Below are 27,501 nucleotides of genomic sequence, written 5' to 3' on the forward strand. Positions count from 1 at the left end.
GCTGAGTGTTTGGAGCTGTTATAGGCAAACTCCAATAAGGGCAAGTACTCTTCCCAATTAGATTGCTTCTTACTAACATAAGAACGCAACATATCCTCTAGAATTTGGTTAACTCTTTCAGTTTGACCATCAGACTCCGGATGATCTGCCGTACTCATACTCAGAGTAGTATCCAACTTTTTGAAGACTTCCCTCCAAAAATGAATGTTGAACTTTCTATCTCTATCCGACACTATATCTGCGGGCAGGCCATATAGCTTGTAGAGATGTTCAATAAAGAGTTTTGCCAACTTTGGCGTTTTAACAGTTTTCTTCGTGGCGATAAACTTTGCCATTTTAGTTAACCTGTCCACTACCACCCACACCGAGTCATTCCCTCGACTCGTCTGTTGGGGTAAAGGCGTTATGCCCACCCTTATAGTGTGTACAAGCCCATAAGTTATAGTACATAGTACACTTAGTACTTTTAATGTACTAAGTGCACTATGTGTACTAGTGCAATATACATGTGTGATAGGGGAGTCACACACTCATGCCTCATGAGTTGACTTATCCCCACAACTCTCTCTCTCTCTCTCTCTCCCTTGTTGCTTCTCTGTGTATGTCTCCCACATGAACTAACCCTAATTCTGTTTCTCCCACACAACTGGTATCAGAGCAGTGTGATCCCTCCCTCTTCCCTCTTCTCCTTGATAGCAGGCACCGGCTCGCAGCAAAGTGTTGGTGGCCACAAGGCGTAACCCCACACAACTGCTCTCAGCTAGCAAGGAGTCAAGCGCAGCTAATCAAGCGAAGGCAGCAAAGCTGGCGCTAGGCGAAAGTGAAGCGGAAGACTAGGCAGTCGTAGGCCTTTGTCCATACTCATGCGTAGCCAGGCGCCTACTCGCCTACAGCAACCAAGGCCAACACAGCGTGGAGCGTGAACGCATGGCGAAGGCTTCTGCGCAAGGAAGTCACCGTACGCTGCAACTCGCTACTAGTCGAGAGGTGGGCGAAGAGCAGTGGAGAGCGCCGACTCCAAGCCCCTTCAGGGTCGCAGCAGCCAAGCGACGTGTTGCTACCAGGCGTATTAGCGCTGGGCGTTAGACACGTAAGCCAAGGAGGCGCAGCAGAGACCCATGAAGCTTCTGTTCGTGGAGATGGGCGTTGGATACGATCAGCATGGGACATCACTGCAGCAGCCGTCCGCGCTTACAAAAAAACAATAAGCTCGAACTCCATACCAGCATTCCGAACAGGAGCAATTCCAGGAGTCAGTTGGCAGGAGATGAAGCTAAAGTTAAAACTTGGTGTGCCAAAAGCCCTCCAACAGCATCATCTATACAGCAGCACCAAATTCATCAACCCCTTTCCTGCAACAGAAAATCAGAAATCAAGGTATTTGCCTCAATTTTTTTTTGGGATTTGCAATTGAGCAGGTGCAATCATTAATTGAGCAAATACAGGCGCCGAATTGCTCAATTTTTTGAGCAAAATTGGCAAAATTGGGTGACATTGGTCACAATCAGGATCAATTTGCAGGAAATTGGTCACAATCAGGATCAATTTGCAGGAAATTGAATGTCAAAATTTGGGGCTTTTGATGTAATTGTGCAATTAAGCACTCATACATGCTGTATGATGTGAAAAATCGCACATTTGGGCAAAATTGCAGCAAATTGCAGTGCAAATCAAGGGGCTTTTGTGCCGATTTGGTTGATTTGCATGCAGGCAATCGCGTTTGATGCTGTGGATAATGTGTTGATGCCTTACAAGCACTCAATGTGCCGGCTTTCATGTATTTGATGTATATGTGGCCAGGGGGAAGCATCGTGAACACTATGGATGCCTTCATGTGCGTCAATGTACCATGTATGATCAGAAATTGATCTCAAATCAAGGGGCTTTTCAAGTTTGTATGCTTGTTGAGCTTGGCAAAGCAGCAGGCAAGACATTTATGCCTTGAATCCTCAAAAATCAGCTTGCAGTCAAGGGGCTTTTGCCCAATTTCTGTTCGGGACTGTTTTATGCAGTGTTCGGGACTGTAAAAGTCTGATTTTTACTCATTTGGACAGCCAGGAGAGCATTTATTGCTACTGTACTTGCTGGTACAGATTTGGCGAAGCTTTGTGCAAGTTTTGGCATGGCTGTACACTGTTTTGAGTGACCAAAAGGTTCAATTTCAGCTGCTGTACTTGCCGGTACAGGTTTGGTACATCATTGGTGAGCACTTAGTACTGCTGTACAGTACTTTAAAAGGGCAACAGAGCACATTTAAGGTGCTGTCCAAAATCTGCAGCAACCAGATTTTGGTGATTTCATCACATAAAGTGGGAGAAAAGTTGCATTCTTGCTTCCGCAGTGGGAGATAAAGCTTGGGAGAAAAAACTGTGAGCACTTTGTGTGCTTTTGGTGCAGTGTTTGCACATTTTGCAGGGAGTCGGGCATTAAAGGTTGCATATTGCTATGGCAACCACAAGTGAGAGCTCTTCATTGCTTCACATCAAGAAGCTTGAAGGCTCGCATAATTATGATATTTGGCAAACCCAGTGCTACAATGTGTTGCTCCAGAAAAAGCAGCACAAGCCTATCAAAGAAAGGGGTGTAATGCCCGCTTCTCTTACTGCTGAAGAGTGGGAAGATATGGATGAGCTGGCAAGATCTACTATCATGTTGTCTGTGTCAGACTCATTACTTTTCAGCATTCGTGAAGAGAAGACAGCTTGGGGAATGTGGCAGAGATTGCAGGACTTGTATGCCCAACAAAGTGCCACAAGCAAAGTGTATTGGTTGAAGAAACTCATAGGTCTTCAGATGAAGGAAGGGGCGTCTATGACAGCCCATCTAAATGAGTTTAATGGTATTGTCAGCCAGGTCATTAATCAAAAGTTGGCAATGGACGATGAGTTCAAAGCCACTTTTTTGTTATGCACTTTGCCAGAGAGTTGGGACACATTTAGGACAGCCACTAGCAATTCGAATGCTATGCTGTCATATGCAGATGTTGAGGGTGCTCTTCTTCAAGAAGAGATGAACAGGAAAAACAACTCTGTTGGAAAGTCCAATGCAATGAATGCACGTGGGAGATCCCAGCAAAGGGGGGAAAGCCAAGAAAGGGGAAGGAGCAAGTCTCGCTCCAAAAAGGATTTGGAATGCCATTATTGTGGCAAGAAGGGACACATTAAAAAGCAATGCTACAAATGGAAAAATGATCAAAAAGAAAAGGGAAAAGGCAAAGACAAAGAGAAAGATGAAGCCAAAGATGTAAAGCCGAAGGGCAAAAGTGGAGTCAAGATTGAAGAAATCAATGTGTCACATGCAGGTGGCAGTGAGGATGAGGTCCTATTTACGTCTTCACTTGATGCCCATTCACTTCTTACAGGTGGTCATGGTATGCACTCATGGATCATTGATTCAGGTGCCTCCTTTCATGTCACAGGTTGCAGAGACTTGTTTGTCAGGTATACTGCTGGCAATGAAGGAGTGGTTTATTTGGGTGATAACCATGCATGCAAGATTCTTGGCAGAGGTGATGTGAGGCTTGTATTTTCAGATGGCTCACAGCTTATGCTCCATGATGTCAGGCATGTGCCTGAGATCAAGAAGAACCTGCTTTCTACTGGACAGCTTGATGATGCTGATTATGTTACCACATTTGGTAGTGGAAAGTGGAAAATTAGTAAGGGCTCACTGGTTGTTGCCAGAGGCTCTAAGGTAAACACTCTTTACTTCATGCATGCAGGTGTTTGTCACCATGCTAATGTAAATGCAACCGAGCTGCCGGAAATTTCTATGTGGCATAGCCGGTTGGGACACATGAGTGTCAAAGGAATGGAGCAATTGTCTCGTTTGGGTTACTTGCCTTCTCTAAAGTTTTCAAGTTTTCAGTTTTGTGAGCATTGTATATATGGTAGGCAACTACAGTGCCCCCACAAGAAAGCTCTTGGACAGAAAGATGCTCAGTTAGAGCTTGTGCATACAGATGTATGTGAGATGCCTCAGCTTTCTTTGGGAGGGGCAAAATATTTTGTGTCTTTTATTGATGATGCCACACGCAAGGTGTGGGTCTATCCTCTTCGTTTGAAGAGTGATACATTCTCAGTGTTTCAGAAGTTTGTTGCTCTTGTTGAGAATCAAACTGGTAAAACACTGAAGGCTTTGCGTTTCGACAATGGTGGAGAGTATATGTCCAAACAATTTCAGGACTTTTGTGATGCTAAAGGCATCAAGAGGGAGCTCTCTACTCCTTATGATCCTCCACAAAACGGGACAGCAGAGAGGATGAACAGGACCATTCAGGAGAAGGTCCGTTCTATGTAGTCACATGCTGCATTACCTCATGGTTTTTGGGCTGAAGCTGTTATGACAGCCGTTCACCTTATAAACAGGTCACCTAACACGAGGCTTGGTGGGAAAGTGCCAGAAGAAGTATGGACAGGGAAGCCTCCGTCATACAAGCACTTGAGAGTGTTTGGTTGCGCTGCGTACGTGCACATACGCAGGGAAATGCGCACCAAACTTGATCCTAAGTCTCACAAATGCATATTCCTAGGATATGGTGACAGAGGTGAAATGGGGTATAGACTTTGGGATCCCATGAATAGAAAGATCATACGCAGCAATGATGTCATTTTTGATAACATGCATGTATATGGAGCCTGCAAGGCAACAGGAGCCTGGCAGAGTCATCTTTGATGATGATGGACATCATGGACAACAACAAGATCTGTAAATCAGCCATTACAGCAAGAAAACCAGCCCTTAAATGGTGCTGAAAATGGTCCAAATGGACAGCCAGAGATGGCAGAAGATATCCCTATGGATATACCACAGTTAGAGGAGATACCGGGCATGATTTTTCAGCCTTATGGCATGGAACAGGAGCCACCAATGGGTGATATGCAGGCTGGACAGCAACCTGCAAATGATGGTCATTGGGTACGGAGGTCCACTAGACCCTCCAGAGCCCCTGACAGGTTTGTTCTAGGGGTTGACTACTTGATGCTTACTGACTGTGGGGAGCCCTCATGTTATAAAGAGGCTTTACAGAGGGCAGACAAGGCTCTTTGGGAGCGTGCCATGAAGTCAGAGATGGATTCTCTGCACAAAAATGGAACATGGAAATTGGTGCATTTGCCTGCAGGCAAGAAGGTTTTGCCATGCAAGTGGGTATACAGGCTCAAAGTTGCACCAGATGCAAAGCCAAGATACAAAGCCAGGTTAGTGGCTAAGGGCTTCAAGCAGGAATATGGTGTGGACTTTGATGAGATCTTCTCTCCAGTGGTCAAAATGACCACACTTAGAGCTGTGTTGGCTTTGGTTGCACATGATGATCTGGACTTGATTCAGATGGATGTGAAGACTGCTTTTCTTCACGGTGATCTCCATGAGGAGATATATATGCAGCAACCAGAGGGTTATGCAGTGAGTGGAAAGGAGAAGCTTGTATGCAAGCTGAAAAAGAGTCTTTATGGGCTCAAACAGGAAGGGAATGGTATCATAAATTTGATACATTCATGAAATCTCAGAAATTCAGGAGAAGTGACATAGATCACTGCTTGTACACCAAGAAAGCTTTGGATGGCAGTCTATTGATCCTCATCTTGTATGTTGATGATATGTTGATTGCCGGGAAATCTCGTAAGGAGATGGATACCTTGAAGCAGAGGCTGCATCAAACCTTTGATATGAAGGATTTGGGTGATGCAAATCACATCTTGGGTATGCGGATACTTCGGGACAGAAATCAGCATGTGTTGTATTTGTCTCAGAAGGAATACATTGGCAAAGTCTTGCAGAGGTTCAATATGGACGGGGGGAAGAAGACTAGTACTCCTTTGCCTCCATATGTGAAACTCAGTGCTATGGACAGCCCACAGTCAGATAGAGACAGGGCTGATATGGCCAAGATTCCGTATGCTTCAGCTTGTGGCAGTCTCATGTATGCCATGGTTGCTACTAGGCCGGACATTGCATTTGCAGTGGGAGTGGTTTCTAGATACATGGCCAACCCTGGCAAGAAGCATTGGGAAGTAGTGAAAGGTGTCATGAGATACCTGAAGGGCACACAGGATTTGTGCATTTGTTTTGGCAAATAGGATGCATTAGTGCATGGTTACACGGATTCGGATTATGCCGGTCATCCAGATAACCGGAAGTCTACTACCGGTTATGTATTTACATTCACAGGAGGTGCTGTGTCATGGATATCCAGGATGCAGAAGTGCACTGCCTTATCTACTACAGAGGCCGAGTATATTGCAGCCACAGAGGCGTGCAAGGAGGCATTATGGCTATCTCGGTTAGTGGTTGATTTGGGCTATACAGGGGATATTCCATTGTTGCATTGTGACAGTCAGAGTGCCATTCAGTTGGCAAAGAACCCTGTTTTTCATGCAAAGACGAAGCATGTGGATGTGAAGTATCACTTCATCAGAGAGGTGATAGAGAACAAGCAAATTCAGCTTGTTAAGATTCATACGGATGACAACCCGGCTGATCTGTTGACGAAGAGTTTGCCTCCGGAGCGGTTTGCTCATTGCAGACACTTGATGGGCATTGGATGAGGCGAGTTTCAGCCTTGATATGGCCTTGTATACTATCATGTACATGCTGATTTTTCTTTTTCTTTCATTTAAGGGCACTTTGCCTTTAAGTGGGAGGTTGTTGGGGTAAAGGCGTTATGCCCACCCTTATAGTGTGTACAAGCCCATAAGTTATAGTACATAGTACACTTAGTACTTTTAATGTACTAAGTGCACTATGTGTACTAGTGCAATATACATGTGTGATAGGGGAGTCACACACTCATGCCTCATGAGTTGACTTATCCCCACAACTCTCTCTCTCTCTCTCTCTCTCCCTTGTTGCTTCTCTGTGTATGTCTCCCACATGAACTAACCCTAATTCTGTTTCTCCCACACATCGTCTTGGGTAAACCGGTAATGAAATCCATGGAAATGCTTTTTCATTTCCCCCGAGGAATCTCCAGCGGATGGAGTAGTCCTCCAACCTTAAGACGTTCGTGTTTATTGACCTGGCACTTATTGCATTTCAGCACATAAGTCTGGACGTCCTTAAGCAAACTAGGCCAATAAAACTGTCTTTTTACGAGTGCATAGGTCTTCTGAATCCCGAGATGACCCACACTTGGACTATCATGACTTTCTTTAAGAATTTGGGCCCGAAAGTCACCAATAGTTGGTACACATACTCTACCCTTGTAGAGTAAGTACCCGTCGTCAATGGAGTAATTAGCATATTTCTCCCCCCGATGAAGTTTATCACTTCCCGTTGAAGTCGTGGCAGTCAAAGGTGATGAAAGGCCTACGTTGGAGCTCTCCGGCTCCAAACTATACCTAGAAGACACGGCTAGTCTCTCCGGACTAACTCTCGCTTTCCTTCCCATTGCACCTTCGGCCAATCTCTCCGACTAGCAATCCGTGCCAACGAGGGAGGTGGTCGCGTCTGTGAAGAAGTGCGTACGCGTACAGCGCGCCAAACCTGTGTAAAAGATGGATCGTGCTCACATAAACCACGTAGTGACTCCAAGAAATCATTCTTGAAGACTGTGAAACTAAGTTCATTAATCTGTGGCATGCGACTAAGTGCATTTGCCACCATGTTATACTTACCTTTCTGGTAACGTATCTGAAGGTCAAAGTCTTGTAGAATCTCCGTCCACCGAGCTTTTCTACCCTTCAGTTCACTTTGACTTGAAAGCCATTTCAGACTTTCATGGTCCGTCCGGACCTCAAAAGAAGCACCATATAAATAGTGTCTCCACTTTTTTAGTGCATGAACTATCGCTAGTAACTCTCGCTCGTAAGTCGAGTAGTTACGCTGCGCACGATCTAACCTTTTACTCTCAAATACAATTGGGCGTCCCCTTTGCATAAGTACGGTCCCAATGGCCTCATTACTAGCGTCTGTTTCCAAGACAAACGGCTGATTTGGATCGACAATAGTCAAAACAGATGCAGCTGCTACGGTCACCTTGAGCTTATCAAAGCTCTTCTGTTGGGCTTCCCCCCAACTAATGTTTTTAGTTTTTGACCATAACTGGTCAGTCAACGGGACTGCGATCTTCGGGTAGTCCTTCACATACTGTTGGTAGAACCTCGACATGCCAAGAAAAATCTGCACTTCCTCGAGATTCTTCGGCGTTGGCCATTTAAGAATAGCCTCTACTTTTTTATCCATCCGCGTACCATCAGCGGATATAATATGGCCAAGGTAGTGAATTTCTGTTTCAAAAAATTCACATTTGCTCTTCTTCGCAAATAGTTTGTGCTCTCGCAACAACTCGAACACTAGACGCAAATGCTCTGTGTGTTCTTTTTGTGTCTTACTGTACACTCTAGAAAAACTACTACGAATTTTCCCAGATATGGACGTAAAATGCTGTCCATCAGCGTCATAAACGTCGCTGGAGCATTGGTTAGCCCAAAAGGCATAACCAAAAACTCAAAATGCTCGAAACGGGTCCTAAATGCTGTCTTCGCAACATCTTCTGCTTTAATTCTAACCTGATGATACCTTGATCTCAGGTCTACTTTTATAAAGTATCTTGATCCATAGAGTTGATCAAATAACTCATCCGTACGTGGCATCGGATACTTGTTCTTAATCGTTATCTGATTAAGAGCCCTATAGTCTATGCACATCTGTATAGATCCGTCTTTCTTCTTTACCAGAAGAATAGGCGATGCCCATGGACTTGAACTAGGCCGAATAAAGCCTTTGTTCAAATATTCCGTCAATTGTTTTTCCACCTCTTGTGCCTCGGAGTGGCTTAATCTATAAGCAGGTTTGCTTATAGGTTTTGATCCTGGCATAACTTCGATGCCATGGCTACTTCTCTAGATGGTGGTAAGCCATCTGGCAAATCATCAGGAAAAACATCCTGAAATTTCTCTAATAAATTCTTTAAAGTATCTACGTACTTTTTCTTTAATGTCTCTTTCACCTTGGATTTTTTCTTGTTTGAATCGCATGCATGCCAAACAGGGTTTTCAAACAGTGGGTCTCGTCCAAGGCTATTTTGTTTTTCTTGTTTGTCTACGCAAACATCATTTACAGTTTCATCTACGGAAACAGAATTTAAAAGAGGGTAACAAGCATATAACTCTGCTATTTGGTCTCTGCAGACCACTGTGCACAGCTCCATGGAGGAAATAAGTGGTGTGGCGGGGACAGTACGGTCACCTTGCAGGGTAATGACTCTACCTCCATGCTCAAAACGTAGCATATTATGTAGGTAACTCCGAGCTAGACTAGGGCCCAAGCCATACAGCCACTTCCTGCCTAGATATACGTCTGCTCTCTCCTTTTCCTCGCCACCAAAACTAGGCGGCTTCAAGTCTTTCAATAACGACGAAGCTGTCTCTACGGACGGCCCCGCAGGCGCATCGGCCTGTACTCCTGCAATCGACGAGCGCACTCCGGACCGGACAACGATCGGGCATATATGGCCTAATGGAGCGCTTGGGTGTGTGCAACGAAGAGAGAGAAAGAAAGAAAGAAAGAAAGATATATTAACGTCTACGAGAGGCCAAAGTCGGCCTATGAGAGAGAGAGAGAGAGAGAGAGAGAGAGAGAGAGAGAGAGAGAGAGAGAGAACCCTTCCTTCTAGCTATGGCCGCCTCCCTCCACACAGTCGATTGTGGAGATAAGGATAAGATTTTTATTGAATGGTTGAAAACCATTGAGTGGGCTCCGGTCCCCGGTCACGCACGGACCGTGACCAAGTGAAACTGACACTCTGATACCAATGTTAGATCACCGTAACACCACTACGGGCGTTACCACAGGAGGGGACGGCCTCTGGCTCACCACCCAGCCATAGAGGAAGAATGAGGATTGCCCCTTATCCCCCAGGCTATATAGTGTGTGGCCTGCCGTCCACACTAGCCTGGTCGCCCATGACTCCGCATGGGCGTCCTCTCCCACTGAACCCCGGATGGCCACGTCCTCGGCGCTCCGGCCGAGGCGTTGACGCTAAAGCCCCGTCTGGCCATCCGGTCTGCCGTCGGTCACAGGCGTTACAGCCTACGTGACAGTCTCCAAGCTTCAAGCCACCTGGGGCTCTGATACATTGTCAGAATGCACAGCGGAAATGAAGACAACTGCTGTAGAAATGAAATGAAATGATATGATATAGTAACGTCTTCAGAAGGCCAAAATGACCTATGAGACCAAAAAGGTTACCACAATTGGTGGATCTGATACAATGTCTGTGTAAGAAAAGCTAAAAACAACTAACTAAACAAGACACAAATGAAAGAGAGAGAGAAGTTGTGTAACTCTGCTATATACACCAAAGAAAATCCCGAAAAATATACCATGTGGAGTGTGGGGGCAAGGGGCCATTCTATATGGCCCCAGGCTGTGGCCCCAGGCTGCTGGTCGGCCAGCCCATAAACAGCCGACAGCAGCCCTGACTGCTCACGACCAGCAAAAGGCTCAGTGGGCCAGAAGACATGCAGTCGGCCAGCACTAAGGGATAGGTCAGGTAGCACCAGAACAGTCGGGCAGCACCTGAAGGCAGCCAACAGCCCAAACACACCTCTAGAAAATAGGGAAAAATACACGGAGAGTGAGGAAAAATGGGAAGACACTAAAACGGGCGCACACCCACAACAGAGGCCCTGACATAGTGTATAGAGAGGAGATGACTGCTAACACCGTCTTAGCAGTTCCAGATCAACCATTGAAGCTCCCGTCACAAGAGCACATGGGTGTGGGGATTTTCCATCTATTGTATCACTTTAGTAATATAGTATTCTTCTCTATCTCTGTTATTGTGCAATTTGACTTTTAATTTTTTGCGCTGTGAAAGATCTTACCTCTTGTATACACCCCATGTTGTATCCTCTTTGCAGACTACAGAAACGTCTAAGATCCACCATGCAAGTATATTTCTAAAAGGGTCGGCTGCATATTGGTGGATTACGGAGAAGCTCTCCTCTTATCTCATCAGCTCTTGGGAAGAGTTTAAAGAGGGGTCTTATGCACAATTCTTGGTCCCAAATGCTGTGAAGAAGATGATCAGAAATGGTACAAAATAGACCTAAAGAACAATGAATCAGTGCATGCATATGTTTCAAAGTTTTGGAACATTTACTTGGAGGTTTCACAATTTATGCACATTAGTCAGTCTGAAAGAAGAGAAAATTCGAATCCGGACAGAAACCCATCTACCAACTAGTTGTAGATATGGAGAAAACCCATACTTTGCAAGAGTTCATTGCTTCTGCCTTTGCCATGGAGAAATTCAAGGAATACTTACAACAAGGATGATTATGCTAAAAAGGGCAAAGAAAGGGCTGTCCAAAACCTGTAAAAAGCTGGACAGCCACCAAGAAGACTTTAAAGATTCCAAAGGAGATGGGAAAGCTGTAAATGCTTCATCTAAAGGCAACTCAGACAAGAGGCACAAGTTTGGTCTCACCTTGGAGCAAAGAGAGCAATATGCTAAAGAGGGAAAGTGCTTTGCATGTGGAAACAAAGATCACATGTTTAGGGAATGCCTGCAATGCAAAAAGAATGAGAATGACAAGAAGTATACGGTGAATGTACATGCCATTTCTGATGTGCAAGGGGATACAATTCACGAGGGTAAATGAAAGACTGATATGCAAAGCTTGGGGACATTAAAGATCAGTCCGCTCTCTTCATATTTGATGATTGTGCAATGGATAACTTCATCTCCATTGCAAATGGATGCCACCTCGAGCATCGAGGTAGGGGACTTGGGACCCCAAATTGAAGCGGAAGCCTCTTTTGTGGGCAAATAGGTGCAAGTTATGCCTATCATGGGCAAGCTGCATGTGCACATTCAAGGCTATATGGATTCTGAATACTTTGTGGTTGCCCCTCTCAATTGCTGTGGTGTATTGCTAGGCAAGCCATGGCATCATCGTCTTGATCTCCCCCACAAGGATTACAAGACGAATAGAACCACTTTTATGCATAAAGGCCACATGCACGTTATTGATGCTGGCAAGAGGGAGACTGTTCCCATTATACAAATTAAGAAAGTAATGAAAAAGGGTCTTTCCATGGACTTCGTTTTTGTTTGTGATAATGTTGAACATAGTGGTGCGCGTGGAAACTCTTACTCAAGAGAGGCTGAATTTTCTTGCTAAATTTAACGATTGTTTTGCCAATGCATTGCCATGGGTGCTACCTCCTCAAAGTCTGAAGGACCATCGCATTGATATAGTGTCGGATAGTTCTTCACCTAATAGACCCACATACCACATGGGTACTGCGCAACAAGAGGATATTATGAAACATGTAAATGAGCTTTTGGTTTGGTCCAGGTCTTCGCCATTTTGTTGTTCCGTACTCCTCATACAAAAGGACGAGTCTATGTATGTTGATTATCATGCATTGAACAAGATAAAGCTAATGACAAAAGCGTTTCTCTGTTCAAGTGTCAGAACGAGCTTGCTCTTTTTGATCTTGGCTCGAAAAACAAAAACAAAAACTATCCAGAATCGTTTTCCGATTCCATGCATAGATGACATTCTCGATAAGCTTGATGGGTTGGCATGCTTTAGCCGCATAGATTTGAAGAGTGGGTATCACGAGGTGCGTGTGGTACTGCAGGATGTACATAAGACGGCATTTCGGACAACATTTGGACTTGATGAGTATTTGGTAATGTAGTTTGGTCTCACGAATGTCCCAACAACATTCAATAGAATGATGGATCATATTTTCTGAGAGCAGCGGAAATTCACAACTGTGTGCTTTGATGATATATTGGTTTTTTCTAAGAATGAGCAAGAGCATAGGGCTCATTTGGCCATAGTTTAAAGAGAGCTTCATAAGCATAAGCTGTTTATAAATGCCAAAAAGAGTGAGTTGTTTCTTTTGGAGATATATTATTTGGGATACATTGTATCTAAAGATGCCGTGTGGATGGATCCGGCCAAGATAGATGTCATTTGTAATTGGCCAGAGTTGGCGTCCATACATGAAGTACGAAGCTTTCTTGGTCTATGCTTATACTATGGGTGTTTCATAAGGAATTTTGCTTTGATTGACTTGCCATTGTATGAGTTGACAAAGAAGAAAGCAATGTTTAAATGGACAGTGGATGAGTGGGATGCATTCTTTCATCTCAAGAACGCTATCATCAATGGACCGATATTGATAGTTTCGGACTTACATAAGCCTTTCAGTGTGGAGTGTGATGCATGTGGAAATTGTATTGAGGATGTCCTAAATCAAGAGGGATATGCTGTAGCATATGAAAGCCATCATTTGCAAGGTGGGGATATTTTTTAAGGCATCTATGAGAAAGAGTTATTGACTTTAATTCATGCTTTAATCATTTGGAAACATTACCTTCTTAGTTTGGGACTGATTTCACAGAAAAAACAGACCATTGAGATCAAGGTACTTTCTCGCACAGACTAAACTCTCAGAGAAGTATATGAGGATGACTATCAGAGAAGTATATGAGGATGGCAAACTTCCTCTCTATGTTTCATTTTCATATTGTACACACTCTAGGGAAGAAGAATGTGGTGACAGATGCCTTGTCCAAGAGACTATATGTGGTGATAGTTTCAGTTGCATCTCATGGAGGGACCTATTTTCCATGCGAGATTTCTATCATAAAGATGCATATTTTGCAAGTTTATGAATTGATTTGATGGTTGGTCATGCTCACGCTTTATATGTGATCAAAGATAGTTATATCATGAAGGATAACTAACTATGTGTTGCGTTTGACATGAGGCAAAAGGTCATGGATGAGTGTCATGCTTCTCCTTATGCTGGTCATAGAGGTATATTGCCTACTACGAGCGCTATTTCAAGTTTATGAACTAATTTGATGGTTGGTCATGCTCATGCTATATATGTGATCAAAGATGGCTATATCATGAAGAATAACTGATTATGTGTTGTGTTTGACATGAGGCAAAAGGTCATGGATAAGTGTCATGCTCTTGCACTTGCATTTTTCACTTGTCAAAATGTGAAATTTGATAGGCAAAAGGCTCTAGGTTTGCTTCAGCCATTGCCTATTCCCTTGTAGCCATGGGAAAGTATAGCTATGGACTTCATGATGTATTTTCCAAGGACCCAACAGGGTAATGATGGTATATGGACAATTGTGTACGTATTTAGCAAGCAAGCCCATTTCTTGCCGGTCAAGAAGACCATTAAACCTGAGCATATGGTAAAGGTATTCTTGCACAAGTGTTTAAGCATCATGGTATGTGTAAGTCCATTGTGGGGGATAGAGATTTAAGGATTACAAGCCTCTTTTGGAGGACTCTTTGATAACACTAGACTGGATTTTTCATCGGCTTATCACCCGCAAATGGATGGGCAAAGTGAGGCTGCAAATTTATTCTTGCACAGGTCCCTGCTTGTTTGATTACAGGTCCTTGAACACCTGTGTACTGGTGCTGTAGCTTCTGCCCCTTCTTGCCTGTTTGTGATGGGCATCAGGTAGGATTGTGCTATATAGCACAAATAGGCCCAGAAGTTGGGATGTTGCTGAGGCTGTGTTTTCTCTTGCTAAGGAAGTTGCGTTTCGAAAGCTTTTAGTAGGGGACTGAGTATTGAACCCTTCACCATACGCATAGAGGAGGGTGAGTGTGCGTTCCCAGGGGGTGGAGGTGTGGAAGAGTGCATGAGTGAATGAACGAGAACAGGGGAGGGAATGCTCGGAACGTTCGGGCTTTAGGTGGACCACTTTTTGGTCAAAAGCAAGCAGGATGAGTGAAATGAACGAGAACAAGGGAGGGAATGCTCGGAATGTTCGGACTTTAGGTGGACCACTTTTTGGTCGAAAGCAAGCAGGATGTGGTTTATACACGTGTGAAAACCAGCACATTTTCTCTAAGTCATTGTAGTCCTCTTCCAAATTACAAAAAAACATTACTTCATTTGGGTTTTATCAGTGTTCGACTATAGTACGTTTATTGTATTAAGTGTAGGAATACTGTGTTTGGGGGTCTGGAAGGGGGGAGGGCCCCCCATTTAGCCGTGGAACTAATTATGTCCACGTGCATTGGACAGGAGATAGAGACATGACCATATTGAAGCAGGACAACTTTTATTTTGGGAATGGTCAATAAAAAGCAGGGAAAAATAACAATCAATGTGATGGCTTTTTGTGTTCAGTTTTTCAAGCTCATTGTTTTGCTTTGACCTTTCATATATGGTTACTTTTATGGGACTTTCAAAGGTTGAAGAATTCTTATGATGGAGTGCCAAGACAAACAACCATCAAGTGTTACTAGTGGCTTACCTTTTTGGTTTGACTTTGCATGTAGGAGGGTGATAAATGTTTATTAACTGGAGCAATATCTCTGTGCAATCCATTCAATCTCGTCATTGCAGATGAAGACTTTCACAAGGGATTCAACAACGTGTATGATTTCAGTCTTGCACGGGCACTTCAGAGGATCTTCAAGAAGTAAGGTTTGACAATCACCTTGTCTATTAAATTTATCAGGCTTCAAGAACTTGGCAAGCTTCCAAGTTTTCAGGTTTCTTTTGGCTCTTTCTAAGGCATTTCTTGACATATATGAACGCCTAGACATGCATCCCTCTTTGAGTGCATTGGAGGGGAGTATAATATTCCAAAGGCTGCTACTGCGAGAACTGTCCGAGACTTTGACGATGGACTTACTAGAGGCAAAGCTTGTCCCTTGCTTGTGAACTTTCTCAAGTGAATATGTTAATGGATGGATCATGTTGAAGTGTATGTATGGTGCTTAATGCAGTGTCCTTCGGATATAAATCTGTTGATGACTATTATAAGGATGCAAGCAGCTCTCATTCCATAAAGGATGTCAAGATCCCCCTTCTTTGCATTCAGGTATGGCTATGTTTGCCCTCGTGCAGCTGTGTATAGTGCAGGGTATCATCAGAGTGGCAGGCATTTTGACAAAACCACTCTCTCTTTTCTGGTGGATTCAGGCTGATGATGATCCAATTGCACCTTCTCGCGGAATACCTCGTGCTGAAATTCTGGTTTGATCCTCTCCATATCATGTGTCCCCATTTATTTTAGTTTAGTCTGTATGTCTTTTATTGGAATTTACCATTCCTTATGTTCAATCGCAGGAAAACCGTCATTGTTTTCTTGTCGTGACTCCTAGTGGAGGCCATCTAGGCTGGGTTGCAGGTGATGAGGCTCCTTTTGGAGCACCATGGACGGATCCGTTGGTGGTGGATTATCTTGAGCTACTAGAAAAATTTGCAGAAGATAACCTTCCTTTGCTAACCAATTAAATGGGAAAGAAGCTACAGCTGGGCTTAGTAACAAATAATACTGTAGTATGTTGTCTCATTACACCATTGGTTGTGTGCTAAATTATCACACGGGTGAGACGTGAATTCAAATAGCATATCACACGAGTGAGACGTGAACAAGCAAGATTCAAAGAGAACTAACATTTTGTGAAATGCAATTCAAATGCCACAAGCAGGACAGCCCTACTGAATTGAACTGGTCGAAAAAAAAGAAGCATTTTTAGTGTTAATTTGGGGGTAAAAAAAGTGAAGCTATTCTTTTTTAATTTCTGGCTTGGTGAAAAATGAAGAGGAAGGGTGTATGTTTCCTACAGGTTTCAATGGCGTACCTGGCTTCTCAGCTGTTTTTAGTGTCTCTAATTTTCTCTTCTCCGTCACCAAGTGAAGAGGATTGGACGAGCGATGTGCTCGACGGCAACCAACGTGCACACAAAGAAAACTGCAGCAGGCGGGTGAGGACCTCTTTAGGCGCTCTAGCGGTAGCAGCGCAGGACGGTGGGGCGGACTAGCAGCATGCACACGGGGGCGCACGCTTTCAAGTGGTAGCCGTTGCTGGCAGATTGGTGGCGGACAAAGGCGGGATACGTCAGCAGGGCTGGACCACCTGCAGGCGGCGCGGAGACGGTGACTGCTTCAAGCAAAAGGTGGTGAGGCTGGGCGAAAATGGCCACAAGGGCAGTGCAATAACTGCCCCCCACGGCCCAGCCGTCTACCCTTCACATTGTCTTTCACCGTGTTGACCCTCCACATGGTCTTCACCTTGTTTATCCTCCACATGCATCCTCTGAATCATCATCCAGCAACCCTATTAGGTCACTATTCTCATAAGGTGCATACTTGAACATCATCCACCTCTACTATATGTCCTTATTTCATCAATTCTAGGGCACATAGAAGGTTGTTTATCAGCATTCACATGGTTGTACGCTAGGTTGTTCAACATCTACATGCCAAAATTCCATATGGTCTATCGCACGTTCAGGCTGGAAACATTGGAAGTAAATGGGTTCCGACTTGGGCCATATCAAGATGGCAGCAATGAGACATAGCAGCTAGCCGTTGCCACGGACACCCAGGCATGGAACAATTACACTGCTAACAGGCTCAATCTACAATGTCCAACCAGAGGATGACATGTGGCCATCAGCCACATTGGGAAAATCAGGCAAATTGGGCATGCATGATGACATGCACGTATCTGTAAGTGCAGCAACGCGAAAAACTACATCGACACGTGGGAATAGTGGCCTTTTTGGGTGGTTGCCGCCTAGCATTGAGTGCAATAATCATGGGAAGAAACAGAGGCCTTGAACCTGCAGCCACAATGAAAAAGCATGTTGCACGTAATTCGAGAATAATCATGAGGCATGGATCACATCACAATAACAAATATTGCAAAGCCAAGGGGCAACCCTTGCCCACGCTTTTACACAATACCCCAGCCATCGCCCTCGCAGCTTCAACCGCCGTCACTCGCTCTCATTCTGGCCCATCGCATGACTCAGAGCCAAGCTCAACCATGGCAAGCAGCAACAAAACAATTGAATTTGAACCGTGCGCCTCCCTGCTAGATCCCTTGTTGAATGAGGAATGGCCGCACAAGGTCGGATTGTATGGATTCACCATGTTGGACTGGCAGGCGCTACAAGAAAACATCGAGGTAGAGCTGCAAATAATAGATTCGGCAAAGAAAAACAAAGTGCAGACGGAGGGAAGGGTAGCAGTAAACATGTCAACCCAGAAACCGTTTGCCAAAGGTCTCAACCTCCTAGCCAAGGGCATCACAAACGTAGGAGCCCACGGTGTCCAACATTGATCGGGAGCTGTCAAAACTAGGCAAGGAATACTGTCTCTACATGCCTAGACCCCAACAGGCAACGGCAGTTGAGGTTCTACCTCGACATGATTTGCTTATTAGCAAAAAACACAAACATAAGTAGAACAAACTACAAACTTCTTGTGGCAGCGAAAATGGCCACCACATCAACTCGACAGCAGTAGTTGCTAGGAACATCCGGCTATAGGGGCAAAAACTCCTTGCCTCGATAGGTCACTCTAAGATGGCAGGACATCTAAGGCATTGGCACAGCTTAGAGAGATGGAGGTGAAGGGAGGAGGACAAACAAAGGAAGAAGTCATAACAAGAAAGAGACAAGAGGACGAGTTGAAACATAAGAAGACGAAGCAGCTCGTAAAAGACAAGAGGAGGAAACCCAACAAAAGGAAGAAGCTGAGAAGAAAACAAAGCTCAATGAAATAGCTGCTAAGCAAGCAGCAACAAGTCCGCACAACCCCAAAAGGAAAATTGATTAGTCTCAGCATGTCACCACCCTAAAACCCGAGACGCATAAGCCAGAAGTCGCTACAAAGACATAGGCAACACAACAACTTAAAGAATTGGGTGTTCAGATAGCTCTGCAAAAGTTGAACACTCTAGTAAAGATCCGGTCGCACCTTAGCAAGTGGTGCTAGCCAACAAAGTAGCAACAAAATCCACCCAGCAACTCACCTTCGGCAAACGACTAAACAACATGATGCTACACAGGTGATCCGGCAGCAGAGGTGGATTGCAAAGTGCTGTTAATAACAAATGGCAAGCTGCGGATCCAAGAAGCTGAGGAAGCAGATGAAGACCTACAAGTAGTGCAACTGTCCTTGGAGATGATGCAATGGTGGGAGAAGAAATAACAAGCATGTAGAGGGCATGTTGGGTGGACAACCTGAGAATACATGGTCTTGCCATCCCCCACTTGCCACCTCCCCAATTCTGCCCAAAGACAAAGATAGAGTCGGAGGTTCAAGAGCTGGAAGCTCAACACAACAATAGCGGCAGTGAATTGGCTCTAGTGTAACCTAGCAAACCTCCACCAGCCAGGCAAACACCTTAGCAAACATGCAGGAACAACAGGTGTCATGTGCATCATTGATGCCATGAACATTCTCAGGGCTAGATCCAGAAGAGGCAAACAGATAAAGACTATGAACCAGTAGAACCAGAATATAGGAGCTTCAGGTGTAGCATCTGAGGTGAGCATGGAGCAGGACAAGTGGGATCATGGAGAGGGGCTGTCGGCTGCAAGAAAAGGGATGCTGGCTGCCAGAGGAGCTGTCGGCTGAAGTCAGCAGAGAGGTTGGGCAGCAGGCGCATCAATGACGAGGACCAGCAGTCGAGCAGCGCCAAAAAGGGGGCTGTATGGACATGGGACTGGCCGACCAGCAGTCGGCCAGCATAAAGTGTCCCAAGTCCCATATAAAAAGGGGCCCTTGCTCAAGGTTTATCTCATTCAAGCCCACTAGGGGTTGGGATCACTAGAGGTCCCATAGGGGACAGGTTTTGGTGTTTTACCACCTTTTCAAGAAGGCAGCCAAGGGCTGCAAGATATGTACCTTTTTGTACCATAGTATATACTGAATTTCTAGCACTTCTCACTCTCTCTCTCTCTACTCTCTCTCTACCTGCGTTTTTGCATCAGATGGTGCGTTTTTGCATCAGAAGGTTTCCAAGAGTGTTTAGGGCTGAAAGAAGACTCCCAGAGCTTCCGCGTGTTACAACAGGCAACTGGCTACAACAATTTCAGATAGTAGAACTGAAGTAACAGCTAGCAGAGAAGCAAGCCCTGGAAGGGCAAATAACAGAGCCGAAGAGGCAGTTGCAAGAGAAGCTAGCTTCAGAAGGCGGTGCAGCAACGCATCAATAGCAGCTACAAGAGCAAAAAAGAGAAATAGATAGGATACAACAACAAATAAAGGATGAGAAGAAAAAGACAAGGCTGGCCATGGCAGTAGAGTAAAGAACTCATACAGCAGGAGGCACCCATGCAGAAAATCGTCATAGGGTCAGCAACACCCATAGACCTAATGACCCTAGGTCAGTTAAAAGAATAAATATTTATTTTTAAACAGCAACTGACAATTCAGCTGAATGAAAATGTAGCCAGGGAGATAGCGCTGGAAGAACTGCAAGAAGAATATCACAAAACATGGGATGAGCTGACAAAGGTATATGTGAAGCTGGATAAACTCAAAGCTAAATGCCTAGAATGGATGACTAACAAGCGAAAAAACCAGCTCTCCCCAAAACTTGAGCTCGAAGAAGAAAGACTACAGACCCACATGAAGAGCAGCAATAAACCATAACAACAAAAAATTGCAAGTACAGCTAAGGAAGCTAAAAGAGGAAAATGCCAACCTATAGAAGCAGTTGAAGGATACCCAAGAAGAAAAACTGAAAAGCAAAACGAACAGCTGGCCAAGTAGCATGAGGAGTTGACTAGTCAGAATCCAGAACCAACACAACTGAACGAAGGAATCCAAAAACAATTCTTCAACCTCCACACACAAATCCAAGCAAAGGATACTTAGCTCGCCAAGAATTTCAAAATTCAAAAAGAGATGCAGAGGTTGAGGACGTAGCTCATGCAGGAGCAAAGCAGCAAACGGAGTCTGCATGCAGAGCTACTGGAGCTGAAACATAAGAAAACATGGATGGTTCAACTCGCTCTGACTAACGCGCAGGTGGCAATCCTCCAGTATAGCAGTAGATAAAAACCTTGGATGCTGATATGCAAAAAGATAAAAAAGAGGCTACAGACAAGTTGCATGTAAGAGCACAAAATCTAGAATATGCTGCATATATTTTTGCCAGAATTCATGCAGAATATGAGTTTGACGGGCCTACTGTGAAGGCTGCCAGTAATCGCTGAGTCATGTCCTCATACAGTTGCTGCATGTCTGCTAGGCCTTTCAACTGCCATGCATCCAATTCAGCTGGCATAACCACATAGAGGTCTTCCTCCATATCATTCTAAATGGTAGTGAGGGTTTCCACACTAGGCCGCAAAGCATGCTTCTCTACTTTGTCTGCATCAACCGATTGCCGTAAAGAGTTGACCATATCCAGGTGGGTCTGGACAACTTGCTGCATGTCTGCTAGGCCTTTCAATTGCCATGCATCCAATTCAGCTGGCATAACCACATAGAGGTCTTCCTCCGTATCATTCTAAATGGTAGTGAGGGCTTCCACTCTAGGCCGCAAAGCATGCTTCTCTACTTTGTCTGCATCAACCGATTGCCGTAAAGAGTTGACCATATCCAGGTGGGTCTGGACAACTTCCTGTGTTAGGTGATCGTAGGATGACTGGAGCTCCATCTGCATCTTAGTAATAAGAAAAAGATTGTCCAGGGCCTTCTCCCGTAGTTTGTCCTTCTGAGTCCCGAGTGCCATAAGCTCGGCCTCCTTAATGTCCATCACCACCCGGATATCAGCATGTTGAAGGGCGAGGTCAGTGTTTGTAGCATTGGTAGCAACTAGGCTATTCTCTAGGTCATCCTTAACCGACCAGACACTATCCAGTTCCTCTTGCTGCTGCTCCAGCTGTCTCAGCATGCTCACACTATACCATTGAGTGCATCATGCAGAGAGACCGCAGCTCCTGTGACATAGTGGTCTCCTCATTTTGGAGACGTAAGGTGGTCTTACCCACAGATCAAAGATAGTTGAGGGTGGCACCTATCCATTCTTGTTGGGGCTTAGCAGGGAATGGTGGGGGAGCCGCCGCTTCTTGAAGATCAGTCAAAGCCGGTTTAGCCTTAACCTTCGGCTTGGGAGACAAGTTTAGGGGAATAGGCTGTATAGAAATTGCAGTAGACTTAGGATGAGGAGGTTCTCCTACTTCTCCCCCTTGATCCGAAGTCTTGGCCACCATAGCTTCAGAGGGAATTGCAAGAGGATCAGCAGTTGAAGTAACCATTGTTGCTGTAATCTGTTGTTCCTTCTTGGTGGATGGTTTAGCATCTTTCACCATCTTCTCAATATCAAACTCTGACAGGCCTCTAGACAACCGAATGGTATCTGTCGAGCCTGCTCACTGGCCAAAGGAAGCAACACACCCAAATCTACGCGGTGACCTCCTGTTGCTCCTTGCCAGTGGCTTTGTCTTCCTCCAGATTGATGACGAGGGGCGCCACTCCACTGCCACCCTCACTTACTCCAGAGCTTGCTGCAGACCCTCAGATGTCATTGCTTGGCTACTGACTCCTCAACCTCTTCAGCTCTCGAGCGGAGACTCGTCAGGCAGGGTCAGAACGTTTATGCTTCTCGGCCACTGAAATATCGTGCAAGGTCAAAGCCGCCTTCCAGGATGCTATCAAATGTGCCTCCTCCTTGTCCGCCATCACCATTGGTTGGACCCTTTGAAAGAGGGCGGCTTAGTAAGGGCCAACTTACTCTTGGCGTTCATCGTGGTCTTCTTGATGTCAGCGAGAAGTTTTTGATGGAGGAGCATGCCCCATGGAACAGCACTGCCGGTTTCGGCAGCAATCATCCACCTGACAATGCATTTGGAAGCATAAGTGGCATGATGGGTCGGAGCCACCATCTCCACCAGGAAGCACAGGCGAGATTTCCGAGTAACACTGAGGCAATAGAAAATTAAAAACTCCTTTTGCAACGCAAGGCATGCTCCAGACCACCTTTCCATTTTCTTATCTGTAGTAGACGTCGGGCTATCACTAATAGAAAGGAGGTGAAACACCAAAGCCACCAACGCCAGTGTAATCTCCTCCATGCGGCCATCGGGCCGTGGAATCGCCTCATGTTGCTGCAGCAACCACAACTGTGTGGGAGCCTCCGGGTTTTTCTGCCACTGCTCCCAAGGCAGGTGTACAAAATTGTACAACCGAACCTGTCATAGCTAGTCTTCTTGAGAAGGCACTGCCATGCCCTCCAAGGTTTGAAGGTCTTTGAACTCCACCATCGTGACATGCAAGGTGGGCGAGGGTGTGGAGAGTGCAGGAGAGGACGTTAGAGAGTCTTCAAAAATTGAACTGTTGAAAATAGGCTGAAGACAGCTATGCAAGTAAGTGAACCAAGAAGCTTGGAGCAGCCAGTTAAAGAAGATAAAGATACAGACACTTGCCGCAAATTGCCCAAGCCATAGTCATCGCCTGTCCACCATAGGAGGAGAGAGAACCCATCGTTGATCTGTCTCAAGATGCTGAGAGTGATATATTCGGGGTGTGGATGAATGTGCCTGTCAGGCCATTCTCCCATGACAAGGATCGTCATTGAGCGACTCGAGGCGCTGGCGTAAAAGGCGCTTCATTTTTATAATTTTGTGAGTGTCTGCTCCTATCAAATCTTACCTCGTCTCAAGAAGCCATGCTTAAGAATAAAAATGGTGTATTAATCCCCTCCAGCACATGACTACACGTGGGCCACCCTCCGTAATTGCCTCGACTATAGTGGTGCAGACCGTTAGCGCAGCCGCCCAAGAAGCCCATGCAAGCTGCCAAAAGCATAACATAGTAAAAGATGCTGACGTGGGAAGTTACTGCAAATATTTCACCGGAAACTGCCACATTGTCCACTTCATCTGGGAAACCCTGGACCTCGTTGGCGGACTGTTCCGGACCAAGCGGTTATCTGGATCATTGGTTTGCGTGTTGCCTCTTGATATAACTTCCTCCCATTCATGAGAATCCGACATAGGCCCATAGTAAGGCTTGAGCCGAAATCCATTGACCGGCTTTGGCAGGGTCACGCCATCAATGGTGACCAAAACAAATGTACCATTGCCCAACTTTGCCGCAATCCGGTAAGGACCGATCGAGTGTAATTTAAGTTTTCCGGGGTGGGGCCCCATCCGGGAGTGTGAACGCAAGACCGGATCACCTATATCAAAGATTTGTATTTTGTATTACTATCCACCCAAAGCTTCCGTTTACGCTAGATAACTTCGGCACTCCAAGAGCTCTGCATCTGGCACTCATGGAACGCCATAAGCTGATCTAGCCGATGAGCCAAGGAGTCTTCTAGAGTAAGGCGTTCCTGGGCTGCCACTTACAGATTGGGAACAATAAACTCCATGGGTACAACTGCCTCCAGCCTATATACAAGAGAGAAGGGTATAAGACATGTAGCCACCTTAAATGCTGTCTGGAAAGCCCATATTGCCGAGTGTAGTTTATGATCCCAATCGGTGCAATGCTCATTCACCACCTCCTCCAATTTTTTCTGCAACACCTTGTTGGCGGATTTCGCCTGACCATTAGCTTGGGGGTAGTATATCGTGGACTTCTTATGAATAATCATATGATGCTCTGTTAGACTCCAGATAACTTTATTTAGAAAGTGTCCCCCTTGGTCACTAACCAGCTCAATAGGGCATCCAAAGTGGGTCATGATCATCTCATATGGAAACTTAGCTACTGATTCTACTCGATTGTCACGAGAGCTCACACTTCCACGCACTTTGTACAATAATCCGTCGTCTCACAATGATGTATTAATTTCTTGTAAACCGGGCTGTTGGCTTGAAGGGTCCCATAAATCTATCCCCCACTTCTGGAAAGGCTCTAAGGGAAGCACCGGGGTATGAGGCATTCGATCTACTGTTGCAAGCTAGCCAAGTCATTGGCAGACATCACATTCTCGAGTGAACTTCCATGAATCCTTAAAGATGGTGGGCCACCACAGTCTAGCTTGAAAAATCTTCTTGCCTGTAATTTTGCTGGAGAAATGGCCACCCGTGATGCCTTGATGTTCTTGTAGAATTGTCGCCTGCTCATGGGCTGGTACACAACAACAAAGAATCTGATCTACCCCCATTTTATAAGTTGTTCAGCTATCACTGTAAACATCTTACTCCTTAAGGCTAGCTTCTTCCATTGGTCTTTTGTGAATGTCGTCGGAAAGGTGCCTTCGACCAAGAATATGAGCATGTCGTCTACCAATCAATGGAGGTGTCAATCTTGAAGAAATCGGCATCCGGGAACTGATATGGAATACGAACCGGGGCTTCGTTGGATTCTAACTGAGATAAGAAATCAACTACCACATGCTTTTTCCCCCGAAGTGTGTTGGGATATGGAAAGTAAACTCTTGTAGTAATAGCATCCAGTGTGTCATCTGCCTTGTTAGATTGGGCTTATCACCAAGTACAACAGAGCTTGATGATCCACATGGAATGTGAATTCATTACCCAATAAATGGTGTCCAAACTTGTTTACTGAGTAAATCATGCCTAGATTCTCCCACTCGATGGTGAAATAATTTCGTTCGACTTTCGAGAGTAATCGGCTGGCATATTAGATAGGCCGGTACCACCCGTCCTTCGAGCCCTGTATCAAGGCGCAGCCAATGGCGACATTAGAAGCATCCACAAAGACATGGAAAGGCTTGGACCTTTCCAGGGCCACCAAAATGGGTGCCAAGCTGAGCATCTTCTTTAGCCGGCTATATGCCTGTACACATTCTTCCGACCACACAAAAACAACCCACTGCTTCATGAGGGTATGTGATGGGCAAGCTACATCTGGGAGATATTGCAGAAATCAGTTGTGCCACTGGATCTGCCCTAAAAATCGGGATAGTTGTTTTGCATTAGTTGGGGCTGGCAACTATTGGATTACCTCCATCTTCTTTGGATCGTCTGCCAAACCATCCTTGGACACGACAAGGCCCAAAAAAATTCCTCTGGTGACTGCAAAGGCACACTTTGTCAAATTCAAACTAAACCGGGCCTTCTTGCATTTCTTCGAACAGAGCCGCAGATGATGTAGGTGCTCCGCCTCCATCCCAAAGACACTGAAATCATCCAAGAACACTCTTATGAAGGTGGTGAGATATTCATCGAAAATTTCATGTACGATACGTTGAAATGTTGCCGAAACATTCTTTAAGCCAAACGTCATCATGTTGGACGTAAAAACCGCCCATTTAGTGATGAATGTTGTTTTCTCTTGATCTTCTGGGCCATCTGGACTTGATTATAGCCACTAAACTCATCAAGGGAGGAATACATCTTATGGCCCGCCACATCATTCAGGAGAGAATCCGTAAACAATAAGGGAAATGGATGAGTAATAGTGGCGGCATTCAATTTTATGTAATCCACACATACCCATAGCTTCCTGTTCTTTTTTGGCACGATCACGATAGGGGACATCCAACTTGCCTTATCAACTGGGTAGATGAATCCCACCTTCAATAAGTTATTAATTTCTTCCTTCACTAGCCGCAGATAATGTAGGTGCTCCACCTCCATCCCAAAGACATTGAAATCATCCAGGAACACTCTTATGAAGGTGGTGAGATATTCATCGAAAATTTCATGTACGATACATTGAAATGTTGCCAAAGCATTCTTTAAGCCAAACGTCATCACGTTGGACGACGTAAAAACCCCCCATTTACTGATGAATGTTGTTTTCTCTTGATCTTCCGGGCCATTTGGACTTGATTATAGCCACTAAACTCATCAAGGAAGGAATACATCTCATGGCCCGCCACATCATTGAGGGGAGAGAATCCGTAAACGATAAGAGAAATGGATTAGTAATAGTGGCGGCATTCAATTTTCTGTAATCCACACATAGGGGACATCCAACTTGCCTTATCAACTAGGTAGATGAATCCCACCTTCAATAACTTATCAATTTCTTCCTTCACTTGCTTTGCATAATTTGGATTCATCCGATAACACTGTGTTCGGATTGGAACAGAATCCTCCTTCAGATTAATCCAATGCTGGTAAAAGTGGGGGTTAATCCCCTTCATATCTGTGTAATTCCAAGCAAAGACATCCACATGTCTGAAGAAACTGTGCAGCTCTGCTTTAAGGCTTGTACTCAGCTTCGTGCTGACTTGGACTGACTGGGACTGTTTGTGTGATCCAAGCTGCATATCCTCTCGGTCATTTTCCTTGACCTTGTGATAGTCTACATTTCCTATTCATGCGTTGCCTCTGCAGCCAAAAAGTTCTTGAGTAAATGATGATTGGACATCATGCCCTCTTCTGCAACTCCCGGATCTGGATCAAGCTCTTCGTTGATCGGGGAAGAGTGGACCATTAACGCCTCAGCCTTATACTGGAAAACAATACCATTCATGTATAACTTGACTAGGGAGACCAAATGAGGGTTGTCCCTTAGAATGCTTTCCTCATCATCTTCACCTTCCAAATAATTAAGACCTTTTGCCCATAAAGGGCGGACTGCCTGCTTCAAGAATTCTTTGGTCATAACGTTCACTTGGATCTTCTTCTTACCTTTCCGGAAAGTAATATGATCAGTACCCCAATTGTGCTTGTTTTTGCCTTGCCATAGCCAAGGTCTGCCAAGTAGCATGGGATAAGCTCCTACTATTTCCTCCATCTTGATTACCATGAACACCGTAGGAAACTCACATCCAGCAAGGTCCACGTTGATACCACACGGACCAAACCTAAAGGT

At 45.0% G+C, this 27,501-nt stretch overlaps 1 protein-coding gene across 3 annotated transcripts in view; it reads left to right on the forward strand.

Moving 5' to 3' along the window:
• The window catches only part of LOC147617296 (esterase/lipase/thioesterase family protein), a 54,726-nt gene extending 38,191 nt beyond the window's left edge, over positions 1 to 16,535 (forward strand). For 2 of the 3 annotated variants that reach the window (XM_086776927.1, XM_086776925.1), the window contains exons 5-9: positions 15,285 to 15,427; positions 15,551 to 15,648; positions 15,738 to 15,832; positions 15,934 to 15,987; positions 16,081 to 16,515. In XM_086776927.1, coding sequence (XP_086633053.1) covers positions 15,285 to 15,427; positions 15,551 to 15,648; positions 15,738 to 15,832; positions 15,934 to 15,987; positions 16,081 to 16,248 — 558 coding nt within the window. In that variant the 3' untranslated portion in view covers positions 16,249 to 16,515. Of the gene's footprint in view, positions 1 to 15,284; positions 15,428 to 15,550; positions 15,649 to 15,737; positions 15,833 to 15,933; positions 15,988 to 16,080 lie in introns of all 3 variants that reach the window. The other variant, XM_086776926.1, reaches the window with a different exon arrangement.
• Positions 16,536 to 27,501: the final 10,966 nt, after the last annotated feature.

The sequence above is a fragment of the Cibotium barometz genome, chromosome 37, assembly GCF_041138505.1.
Source record: "Cibotium barometz isolate CiBa-2024 chromosome 37, ASM4113850v1, whole genome shotgun sequence".
Taxonomy (NCBI): Eukaryota; Viridiplantae; Streptophyta; class Polypodiopsida; order Cyatheales; family Cibotiaceae; genus Cibotium; species Cibotium barometz.